This window comes from Amblyomma maculatum, chromosome 11, assembly GCF_055883805.1.
Source record: "Amblyomma maculatum isolate TAMU_Amacu chromosome 11, ASM5588380v1, whole genome shotgun sequence".
Classification (NCBI taxonomy): domain Eukaryota; kingdom Metazoa; phylum Arthropoda; class Arachnida; order Ixodida; family Ixodidae; genus Amblyomma; species Amblyomma maculatum.
The window spans coordinates 20,430,228-20,443,253 of NC_139354.1; the positions used below are offsets into that span (position 1 = coordinate 20,430,228).

General features: G+C 44.5%; 1 protein-coding gene across 1 annotated transcript in view; it reads left to right on the forward strand.

Annotated features, from left to right (window-relative positions):
- Positions 1-3,261: 3,261 nt before the first annotated feature.
- LOC146173032 (large neutral amino acids transporter small subunit 2) overlaps positions 3,262-13,026 on the forward strand; it is a 141,475-nt gene continuing 131,710 nt past the window's right edge. Inside the window, exon 1 of the mRNA XM_084584836.1 lies at positions 3,262-3,846. Coding sequence (XP_084440962.1) covers positions 3,545-3,846 — 302 coding nt within the window. The 5' untranslated portion in view covers positions 3,262-3,544. The remainder of the gene's footprint in view (positions 3,847-13,026) is intronic.

The following is a 13,026-nucleotide window of genomic DNA, read 5'->3' on the forward strand; positions in this document are numbered from 1 at the left end:
TTTACATGAGCCCGACCTGACGAGCGCAGAACCGGCTCTAGACGAGCGGCGATCACGGTGGTACCTCGCGTTGAGGCGAATAACTATAGCAGACGGCACCCGATTCCGGTTCGTCCCCCGCGCACCTCTAGCGTTTTCCGCATTGTTCTCTCCCACTGTGTCCTGACTCGACCCGACAGCTTTTACATGCTTCCTGCAGCAGGTGGAGAGCGGACAGGAGTTAACTGCACTCGACCCGACCCCACGGCGTTTACATGAACCCGGTCACCGGTTTTCGACCCGATAACTCAACTTGCTCCTGTCTGGTCCATGTAAACGCCGCTAATGCGACTAGCCCATCTGCAGCTGCCTTCGATTAGTAGAAGTGAGTGGACGTGCTTGAGCGTGTACCGCTGTTTTGTAGTTGAGTTGAGGAAACAAAGAAGCGTGCGTTGGAACAAGCGACACTCGGCGAAGTTTTGCAAATAACTACATGGGGAATTCACTTGCGGCCAGATGCTTGTCAAGATCAAGACAGCATACAGCAATGATGCAATGTGCTGATCGCGTGGATTCAAATGGTGTTCAAAGCGAGTCCCTAATTTTCCTCACATTTGTTTGGAAGAAACAGCCGAACATGTTTTACTGGTATGTGATGTTATTTATCCCTATGGAAGAGGGTGGCGCCGGGGAACACTCATTTAAACGCAATATCAATGCATGCCTACGAAAGTAGAAAACTGAACAGTCCTCGTCGTAGCTCAGTTAGTAAACTATAAGCACCGCAAGCAAAGTTCAGAAGTCGTGGGTTCGGATCTTACCATCAGCCCGCTATTGTTGTTATTCTATTTCCTAAATAATTATCCCCGTGATTACATTATTATCTTACATTTATCAAGTAAAAATACCCCTATGACTTTATTGGTGTCGGTGGGCGTTGACTGTCTTCGCATATGTCTCGTGTCCCTATATTCGTTCGCTGACCAACTAGAGACGCATATTACGAATTGGTCTAGAATATAAGCGATTGCCGTATGAATAGTATATTAGGAAGAATAGTGACCCTAACGTCGAACCTTGCGGCACGCCTGAGATAACTATAGGCTAAGAATCCGTGTTATTCGCACGAACTGAGTTCATTTACGCAAAAAAAAAAAAAAAAAAAAAAAACTTTATTTAGGAATATCGGCGTCAATGTTCCGGTTTTTGAACTCTAAACAAAGCAGTTGGTGATTAACAAGAAGACCCGCACTTGTGGCTAATGAACAACATTAAGACCCCGCCGGGGTGGCGCGGGGGTTATGGCGCTCGACTACTGTTCCCAAGGATGCGGGATCGAATCCCGGCCTCGGCTGCAGCTTTTCGATGGAGGCGAAAAGCAAGACGGCCGTGTGCTGTGCGATGTCAGTGCGCGTTAAAGAACCAAGGTGGTCGAAATTTCCGGAGTCCTCCACTACGGCGTCTCTCATAGCCTGAGTTGCTTTGGGACGTTAAACCCCACAAAACAAACAAAATAAGCAAACATTAAGAGCCGAAGCTTGCTCCGGTTTCTTGAAGAAAATAGACTACGCGACTTACTTTAAGCTAAAGCCGCATGGCAAGTCTTCGAATAAAAAAAAAAAAAGAAAAATACTTTCTGAGCATCCTAGAATATATAGTCAACAAAATGTCAGTTGTTTAATGGGTCAAATAAACGGGAATTCAATCAACTGCATGTCGCGCGAAAACGCTATACGAAAAACATGCTGGTGAAGAAAGGAAAACCAATGATTTTGAAGACATTTAGCTATACTTCCCTGATGGCAAACGAGGTGGCTGAACGACAACACAGCGGTAATACAGAGCCACTCTGTCACATAGTCCCATGGCTTCCTGATGCCATCGTCAAAGAACCTACAGCATCGTGCGGTCACCGTTTCAAAAGCTGGCCACTGAATTTTGGAAGATGGCTGAGTACGAGTCCTGTATGCGCCTACGCTCTATGCAAACATTCTGATGAAGGTTGAAAACCAGTTGATGGGGTCTGTAGCTCATTTTTTTTTTAATATTTTTTTAGCCATCTATCTACAAACGCTTTCTCGAACGACCGATATAAGCCAAAATGGTCATTAATTATACTCAGGGTATAGGTTTGGCTAGTAAAGATTTACCATTCTTTAACCTCGTGGAAAAAGAAGTTGAGTTGGATCTTTGGGTCTGGTGGGATTATATAATTCTGTTGTTTCCGCAGACTGTTCAGAAACTGCCGTCAAGCCACCTGAAAAAAATAAAAAAATAAAAAAAGGAAAACTAAACAACACGCTCAATATGCATGGCACGAAAAATCGCTAACAGTGTATGCGGTGTATCACAGGTTATCGTAATGCTTGAATGGCACTTCCTAAAATATAATGTATATGAATTATTTTGCTTCATTTCGAGCACAATATTATAATGTGTTCGAAATCGTCTTGAGTATTTCACTCTGCTGCGGTGGCCGTCTTTCAATGCAGACTATTTGTAAGGCGGCCGTGTACTGAGCGATGTCAATGCATATCAAAAGAACGAAATTATTCGGAGCACCTCACTATCACGTCTCATATCCCGAGCCGCTTTGGGATATCAAAGCCCGCATAACCAAACCAAACCATGGATATTTAAGCTGCGGAACTCTGCATATCGTTCGCGCCTTTTCATTCAAATCGCGGAAATTTTCCGATTGTAGCGCTACCTTATGGCACCGAAATGAATGCCCCCATGAGCTACTGCCATAGAGCTAGCTACTGCAAAAGTAATAATGGGAAGACAAACAAAGCTACCGAGAGCTATCTAGCTTATGCATCAGCTCCGTCTTCTGAACACTAAAAAAATGTATAGCTACAGGCCAAACTCTTGTTTAATTCGCCACAGTAGGCGCGATTCGTTGACGCTGCCTATTAGACTATTTTTTTTTTTTTTAGAGTTCGAATTTTGATTCAGAGATGACGCCACAGTCTCAAATTCAATATGTATTTTGCATTTTTGGTTGTAACTTGAATACACTTTAATGCAGCGAGTTCCGGAGGTTCCGCTAGGAGGCCGGCTTTCCCGCTATACCCAATGTTGGTGCCGTGCTCTATCCATAAGCTTTGATCCTCCTCGCTATTTTCCTCTGCTTTCTCCTCTCTCTCTCTGCGACAGATGGCCTGCCGGAAAATGCTGGAGAGAGAGAGAGAGAGCCATAAAATGGGAAGCACTCATTCTCTTTCTCCTCTTTCCTCCTTGCGTAACGGAAAGCTTAGTGGAGGAGGAGGATGGAAGCCGCGCCGCGCGCTTCGCCGACCGGCTTCGCGCAGAGCCCAACCGCCGCATTCGTGGCGTAGTCGCGGAGCGGGTAAGAACTCGGGGGCCCAAGCGGCGGCGGGGTACACAGGCCGAGAACACGCCGGCCTGACTCGAGGCAGCAGCAGACGACGCTTTCATCCACCGGTGCAGACGATAGAAACGTCGAAGTACGTCTGCTACGAATCGCTAGCCGCAGTCTAGTTCATACAGGAGAGGAGAGGAAAAGGACAATTTCGGGAACAATCCCCATTTCGTGGAAAACATGGCCGAGGGGACGCAGTACTCGGAGGTGCCGCAGACCGAGCCCAGGAACGCCTCCGCAGCCGAAGCAGCCAAGGCTGGAGGTGACAACGATGTCGTCTGCTTGAAGCCCAAGATGAGTCTGCTCAACGGGATCACTGTGATTGTCGGAAGTATCATCGGATCGGGAATCTTCGTGTCGCCCAGAGGAGTGCTGGCTAACACGGGCAGCGTTGGAGCTTCCCTCGTGGTCTGGGTGGCGTGCGGGGTCTTCTCCATGATCGGAGCCTACTGCTACGCCGAGCTGGGATGCATGATCACAAAGTGAGTACAAAATTTACCATGCCTACTCCCCCCGTTGTATCGTAGTATGCGTCCACACTTTCCAGTAAGGTTCGCAATCGTTCAGAAAACGGCTCGATTAACTGTTAGCCACCGAACCACGCTACGTTCGCCAATGCCGATTCTGAAGGCGCCGGTGAAGCTGACTTCTCTGCACCACTCTGCAGTCGCACCGCTAGCCACAGCGAAAACTTCTCCCTCTCCCGGCGATTTTTTTTTTCTTCTTTTTTTTTTGCGATGATAATACAACAGTTTCAATGGGTTGAAGATAGCACTTTCTAACGCCGAGGGAATGTATACTGACGCAAAGGTGGAGGGGCAATTTTTTTTTACTTTTTCTCTTTGTTAATGAGACCAGTGAAACAGAGTGAAGCGTTGCCGAAAAGTTTCCTTTTTTTTTTTTATGATGGACGCTTACAAGAACCATATAAACTTATCTCACGTGGGAAAGGCAGCTTCGCAAGAACAAATTCGGTAGTGGGTTACATATATGAGTTGTATAGTTATATGAGTGGTCTTTATTTTCTTCGCCAGCAGCAGCGAATCTGACACAGCGAAACGTTTTAATATGAAACGAGAAGGTTGAGCTAAATAATGCTTTTTTTTCACAGAACAGGTAGTTTTTTTTTTTTATTATAAAACTATTTTCTTCCCCTGGTTCTATTTTCTTTTGCGCGAAAATCAGGACTAATTGTCCACATCAGGACGTTTGGCTCATGCCATCGTTGGCAATAGTTTATATCTCCCGGGAAGAGCTCAAGGAGCAGTCCAGAGCTGTCATTCACTCTTTCGGTCCTCAAGATCCGAACCAACTTTCGAAGCCGCGAAGCCCGCCCTCGCCTCTTTAATCTAAAATTTCCTCTGATATTCTCTTTCATCACGCAAGCTGCCCCCACATGTTCCAGTGTCCAGGAATTGAGCGAAAGCTCTCGGGAGGTCGTCTTATCTGGAGCGGCATTCCAGTCACGTCCTGCCGTAATGGGTCACTGCAGGCGATGTTTTGTTTTATTTTCTTCTGTTTCTTTGGTCAACTTACAGTCGGGGAGCGTTTATGGAAGCCTTCGAGGCAGGCTTTCCCTCGAAACCCGCGTGTCGATTCAACCGCAGCAGTGTTTCCTTGCGTTTGAAGTTGCGCAACCTTTCTCTGTCTTCTTCTTTTTTTTTTCTTTTTTTTTTTGCCGCAAGTGAGCCGCCTGAGGTTAGGAGTGAAAAGTTGTAAGGTAGCTGCCGCCAGGAAACGTTTTCGAAGTTGGCATTCTGGCATACACTCGAAGTTGTACTATGACTATGACAGTGACATAAGTTTTGTCATGAAAGCAGCTCTTGTCATCAGCCGCTGTTTAAAGAAATAAAAGTTAATTAAGCAATTTAAGCAATGAAGCATAAAAACGAATACAGTAATAGTAATTCCTTGCAGACGCACGTACAGACGTTATATTCCTTGCAGACGGGCGTCTGTAAGGAATTACTATTCCTTGCTGGTGAACACTCTCAAGGTTCGTATATAGACAACATTAATACCCAAGAAAGTAGCAGTGGGGACAGCGGCCGATGTAGCTCAGTTAGAAGAGCACCGGACGCGATATTCGGAGGTCGTGGGTTCGGTTCCCACCATCGGCACGTTGTTTTTCTTCTACTTTGAGTTTAATTCTCTTTCCCTAAACAGATTACATTACTAATTTATGTGATAATCGAAGTAAACATTAAAAAAAAGACAAAGTACAGTCCCCAATGCTTTCCTTTGCCTCACCGACTGTTGGCTTCTTTCCTTCACACACACACACACACACACACATATATATATATATATATATATATATATATATATATATATATATATATGTATATATATATATATATATATATATATATATATATATATATATATATATATATATATATATATATATATATATATATATGCCAGGGGGCGCTCGCAGCGAAAGACGTTGAAGTGGCGCTCGGAGAAAAAGGACGAAGTGAATCGGCTCCGGACTAGACGGACGTACCTAAAGCTTGGACCTTATAATTCCACCTGCACCGGCTCTGATAGCCTAGCCCTAGTCGCCAATATCGTGACAATATATATATATGGAAATGAAGACAATCTTTTGAAACAATTTGTTGACGTTTCGGCTGTGGAACAGCCTTCATCAGATCAGAATGCCCCGGATGGCAACATTCTGGCGAAGTTGTGTGTTCCTGTGTTTCTCGCTCGGTCCTTGTTTTAATCGCGCAGTTTTAAAAATGAAGGAAGAGCTGTTATATAGTCGAAGAGTTAATAAATTGTTTCAAACGTTGGTCGTCATTCTCATTATATACATTTATTTCATTCAAGCACGAACTAACACCGCTTCGTAGCTGGGTGACAAAAGGGAGAACATGAAGAAAAAAAAAGCCATTCGCAGAGATGATGATTGTACTTAATTACACTTACCTACAAAGCGTTACGTCTCACGTGAGTGATAGTTGCACGTACGCACACATTAAAACCATGTTCTTGAATATAGGGGGTATTCACGTGACGTCACAGCTGTCGTCAGTATGCAGCAGACGCCATCTTTGCGTCCTGTTCTGACTATAGTCGGCGGCTTAAGTTAGCTGGTGTGCATCCGTTTGCTGTGCCACTCTACCTAATGCCAGCACCACTGTAATCAAAACTCACTCGGCATCATGAGTGACAGTTCAAATTATCTGTAGTCTGCGCGATGCGGACAGCGACGTGTACAAAAAAAAATAAATAAATAACTTCGGCACCGACCCGTTTGCAGTCGATGTGCGCAACTGCACGGTAAGCGTCGACCGACGGCCGCGCATAAATATGTAGACATTCATGAGTTCCTTGAGCTATACGGATGAGATTCGTCGCAAGAAACCAACTGAAAGGCTACACACCACTCGAAGAACAAAACTACGTTACAAGCGGCTGGTTAAAGAGCCGCGGTTTAAGCAGACGAACTCGCGCTTTGCGCAATTGCATGCGTACCGTACAATGTTTATCCCAGCTAAACCGCTGACTCCTTCTAGTTCAAATTTAGCACAGAAATAGCATTTTGTAGTCAGTATTTTTATACGCAACTTGTTCGTTGTACTTGCCTCATTCGATCAGAAGAAGTCGGATGTTTGCATCGTCTGTGGCGGTAACGAAGCAAACGAAACCGCTGCCACAGCGATGTGGTGCCACCTCGGTTCGTTGCAGACTCAAAATAATGTTTTTGCAGCAAAACTCTTCAAATACCGTGCTATGTATTGCAAACTAAGTTTCGCTTGTTGTTATTCTTAAATAACTTTATAAAGTTCTTTAAACCTTCCGCAAAACAACTCTGCCCGCCTACGTTCCTTCAGCGAAAATTGCTTCGCAGACGACACAGACGATGCGACCGTCCGACTTCTGGTCAAATGAGTCGGGTACGCCAAACACAGTGTTGGTCGAGTCCTCCGAAGGCTCGGATTGTCGCAAAACACGACAAGGAGGTGTTGGCGGCGCACTGCATGCGCCTGGCTGGACACAGGGATGTATGTTGTCATGTTGGTGTGCTGCTCTTTTTCCTGGAATATGGCTTGCGAGTGTGGGAAGAGCAGTCATCCCCGGATCGTTGCAACCAAAGAGTTTGTTCTAGTAATGTTGGTTGCAACAGCTCGCTGCCAGGGAACATGCGAAAGGTTCCAGCCCAGCCGATTTTCGACATATATTTCGCATTTTTCGTGATACTATTTGCGCGGTTGAGCCGTGCCAGCCATACGTCATGTCGCATCTCGGCGAGTTCACTCGTTCGGGCGGAGTCGTTCATCTGTACTTTCGGAACCTTAAAATGCCGAGGTCGTTCGCGCAGCTCTTCAGCTTCCGTTGCTTGCACTGTGCACGGCTACTACTGTTTACGATAGCTTAATAAACCATAGCTGCGGGTGCCACCACTCATGGAACCGCATGGCGGTAATTTATGCGTACGTTTGCCCTGTTCGTTCGGTGGACACAAAAATGGCTGACTGCGCCTCAGTTACCCACAATGCACCACGCACAGCGCGCCAGTGAATACCCCCTATAGTCAAATCTTGTAAAGGCCGGGAAAAGCAAGGTGCTGACATGCACCTTTTCTCTGAGGAAGCGTTTAAGGTAACGAAGCATTGGTAGGAGATGAGCGCTACGAAATAGAGATTTGATGCGCTTAATACTACTCCACTCAATTCATTTTGTTGCTGTAAATTACTCGCAGATAACAAGAAAACACTTTAGGGAGTGCACTCGCATGGGTGCCTATATATGCCAAAATATAGGCACGAATTAGCCGCCAGAAATGGCAGACGACGCGAAATTAGACGCAAAATAAACAGAAATGAAGGGAAATTAAATAACACTGGCATCCAAGTTTATTAGCAAAAGTGCCATGAACATCCGGAAACTGCAGCGCAGACGCATAGGAGTTGGGGAATCATTAATTCAGGTTCCGCGTATAGGTCGATAAAACTTGCGCTCGCCTCAAGAAGCAATCCCATCATAGTTTCCAAAGGAAAAGGACCGGTCGATCGATAAGTGTCCCGACTGAGTGTTGGATAAGCATATTGGTAATTGAACACCATTAAGTAGAACGAAGCCTGAAACTGCGTTTCATCTCCTATGCATTCTCAAAAAGGCGGCACCTTTTTGAAGCTTATATAAACCTTTGACTGAAATGGAAGCCGGCCAACTCTGATTTGTAATCACCGGCACAGTTCCACTGATGCCCATCTGAAGTGATTAAAGGTTAGAATGCAGTGCAATAAGATTTATTTTATGATTACGATTTGATCACGATAGAGGTTGTAAAACCTCGAAGGAATACTTTCAGCGAAGTCTAATTTGATCAATATTCACCATTGCAACACCGTATAGTAAGGCTCGGTTGACTATTATTTGATCAGGATTCGTCACAAAATCTGCGATGCAATGATGGTAGTTAGCGTTAGCGCACTGAACACGAAATTACTTCTGACTAAAGAGGCGGAACACAGAGACAGAAGCAGTATTGTCTGACACGATTTGAACCTGACCACGTATAGATAGAAGCAGTATTGTCTGACACGATTTGAACTTGATCACGTTAGACTTATTCCACTCGGCTTAAAGTGCCCTAACGCAGTTTATTTTCGCAACAAAAGTATGCACATTTTGAGTTACATTTAAGACTTTATACGGCCGCGCAAGGTGTGCAAGAGGATTAAAGAACGTAGCAGTATGTAGCAGAAGCAGACGAATTCACCCAGCGCTAGGTACGGTCTTTATGGTGCAACCATCCACTTCCTACGCCGGCTACGACGAACAAGCAGGGAAAAAATAAAATAAAAAAAAAATAGGAGGAGTGAGTGGGAAGGAGCGGCGTCCGCCGTTATTTGCTCCTCTCCGTGTTGGCTTCCCTCTCCCTCGCCACTATCGAGCGAGAGACCCACGCGTGTTCCGGTAGCGGCGGCGGGCATTCAAAGCTTTCCCGGCTGCCGCAACACATCTCCGCGTTGCACCATCCAGTTAGGCCTAGCGCCGGCGTGTTGAGGTTGGAAAAACGCGTGTTGGAGTCGCTGAAGCGGCGAATGCTTGTTCGGTCGCACCGTATCACTGATTTTGATGATTATATAGCAAAACCGCTCGTACGGTCTTGAATAGCATTTGAGCATCATTTAAAAAGTTTTTGTCAATAATTTCATTGCGAAAAATATTAAGAAAGTTCGTGAACTGCGGGATGAAATTCCAGCCGCGTTGGCTTTTTTCGGTGGAGGCGAAAATCAAGGCTCCCTTGTACTATGCAATGTCAGCTCACGTTAAGAAGCCTCAGGTGGTCAGAAGTTCCGGAGTCCTCCACTACGATGTTCCTCATATCCTAAGATTCTTTGGGACGTACGGTAAACCCTAGGAATCCAAATCTAATCAAAATAAATGCATTGCTGAACTGTAACTATTTTTATTCATAAGAAAAAAAAAAAGACATTTAGACCTTATTCTTTAATCAAACGAATTATTCTAGCCTGTTGCACGATTAAAAGCATTCCGCTATGTAATTTCTAATTGCGGCATAAGGTTTAATTGTGGTGCAGCAGTCGTACTATCTCAACGAGCATCGAATAGTTCGAATAGTTAGCCTAAACAGCGATTGACCTGCTGAGTACCGAACAATTAATTTCTAAGAGCGCCCGTAAACTCCTATTCCGGTCACACTAATGGCAGATAAAGTTTCATTCATTCATTCATTCATTCATTCATTCATTCATTCATTCATTCATTCATTCATTCATTCATTCATTCATTCATTCATTCATTAAGCACGACAAATGTACATGCGATCTTCAGATCGCGTTCTATCAATAAAAGTTATTGAAACCAATAGAAAATGCAGGGGGGAGATCTACCTATATATTGAATGTAATTTCTGTTAACAGGTTGCTAGTAACTGGATATTATCGTCCTGCAGAATCACTTAGCTTATGCAAATTTTGAAGAATATAAGAAACTGTGGAAAGATCCCGAATATGGTGTAAATCCGGCCTTAGTCGGCATGCCCGGGCACCCGATTCTGGTGACATGGGCGTCCTTTGGTGGCATGACCGCCCACGAACTCCTGGTCACATGCCTGACCCTTGCTCTCATGCCCGAACCTGGTTGGCATGCCCGTACCGTTGCTGGATTGCAGAATGAACCATCAAAACTGCCCTAAAACGTGTAAGTGCTTCCCGAAGAACAAGTGTGACAACACGATTAACTTTTTTTTCGTTGCACAAGAAGGGGAGGAAGATAGATGAAAATAACTATAGATTGTTGCGCAAACGAGACACTTCGTGGTACAATTCCCACATTACTTACGGAAAACTATAATGGCGTGCCCAGATGTCTACTTTAGAAGAAATTTAAAGGAAATATTTTCATCGATAACCCCAGCGTCGTAAATATTTATTTTGTTAGTTGTATAAATGTAGAAGGGCGCGGAAATTTCATCGTCCGAGAGATTACACTTTCTCGTTCCACCATGCACGTGCAGCCAGCCGTGTGGTCTGGGGAGTTTTCAGCATGACTGAACGCAGGTACGATATATATTAGCGCTGGCTCTGCTTCGCGGCAATGCATGCCAAAATAGAAAAAAATTCCCTGAAGTTCTGGCATATTCAATGGGAGGATTGTTCGTGAATGCAATTTTTTTTTTCTCGCATATTGTAAAATTATATCCCCTTGGAAAGTTTGTAGTTGTTTGTTTGGCATTAATGGCTTCGCTATCATCGAGAGCGTTCCCCGTTGGTTTTAATGCGAACGGAGTTATTGCCTCATGCTCGTGTAAGCAGGAAGTGGGACCAGAAAACGCCCTTCGCATCTGTTAATCACCCAGATATCAATAATAATGAAATCAATCACTGATAATCAATCATAATTAAGATTTCATTAGTCATAGTTAAAACCATGTATGTGACCATGACTAACCATGACATGACTATAACTAACCATGCATGCATGACCTTGGTTATGACTACGCTATGACCATGACTAGCAATGACTTACTATGACTGACTATGACTATCCATGACTATAAATAGCTATTACTATAACTATGGTTAGTCATAGCCATAGATACAGGCGTTGCCGTAGTAACAGTGGTGGCGGCACTGCATGCTTAGGAGAGAAATGCTTTCGCATTTCCGCACGTATACGCAGGCTGAAGTCTCCACCGGAATTTTTTTAAGTCATAGCTACTCGATGAAAGCAGAAGAAAATTAATATATATCCACAACATTATCTTACAATATTCTACAGTTGCTTCAAAGTAAAAATTAATGTCCAAGAAAGCTGAACTTGTTTTCCTTCCGTTCTTTTAAACAACGCTGAACCCAATTACAATATATGTATTACAGCTTCAAAAGAGGGCGGCAGATGTCGTTATGACATTATCGTTGCAAACCGCTGGTAATTAGGTCTAATGAGCTCTGCTAAATGTTTACGGTGCAGACTGCGAGGCGAAAACACACAGCCTTATAGGGAAACTGCAAGTATAGGAAGCAGTTCGTGGAAGTGAAACGGAAAGTAGAACAATTGTTCATATGCTGCCCGCGTCGTTGCGCACATGCCGGAAAAGTCTTTTAAAAGGTCCCTACGTTCGCACGTCACTAGCCACCACGCGCTAGAATACGCGCTCTTTATTGTTGGTGACATCGCATCGGTCTCAAAAGGAAGAAAAAAAAATATTCGTTGAACAGGAGGGACCGCGCTCGTTTAATCCGTTCTAGAGAAGTGGAACTGAATGCTGACTTATGGAGTACACTCCGCCTTTTGTTCCCTCCCTTTTTTTCTTCTTTTTTTCGGAAGTACATCTATTTGATTTCGGATGCTATCTCTGTCAAAATAAGCACGTCCTCATAAACACGTGTTATCTTTACGTCATCCAAAGTGTTAGTGACAGACATGGGGAAAGAAGAAGAAAGCTTGAATACCATTTTAAACACATTGAAATATTTCTGAAACAATGAGCGTCTTCAAGCCTAAAAAGACAAGTTTTTGCGCTGTATTTCTGTGGGCGGTAGCAAACAATGAAAAATAATGTCACTCAGCCAAGTTTCGCATACGGCTGAGCAGCGTTCGCAATGGTAATCGACCAGTACCGCTGGTCATGGCACCAATATTGGTCACCCAGTATGGCTCACCGCTATCTCTGCCTGTTGGACGTAACTGATGACAGTGCTCTCAAAACTTGCCGCGCGTTGCCAGCGTCGATGCGAGATCTGGCACGCCACGTGTTTGGAGAACCACTCACTCGTCTCGATCAGATTCTGCAGTTAATGGTGCCAGTTTAGCAAAACAAAGCAAAAAAGAAAGCAAATCTTATGCGGTACTAATATGTCACATTTGCCAGTCGAAGGCCGGTCGGATGAGTTGAGCTGTGTCATTCGAAAGGCGCTGCTGGGTATTGGCGGTAGTTAACGCCAGAGTTGCAGGCTGAAGTGGTTCCAAACATGTCGGTACGCTGATCGATTCATGCCTAAGTAGTAGTACAGTAATACATTGGTGTAGCACATTACTGCAAGCCATCTTTTCCGGTCGGATGATCAGCTTAAGAGGCTCTGCCGATAGTTGACGTCAAGCACCGTAAGTATATATAGGTGCTGTACGGCCAATAGCTATAGTTGGCTGCAAAAGGTTCATTCGCAAGCAATAGT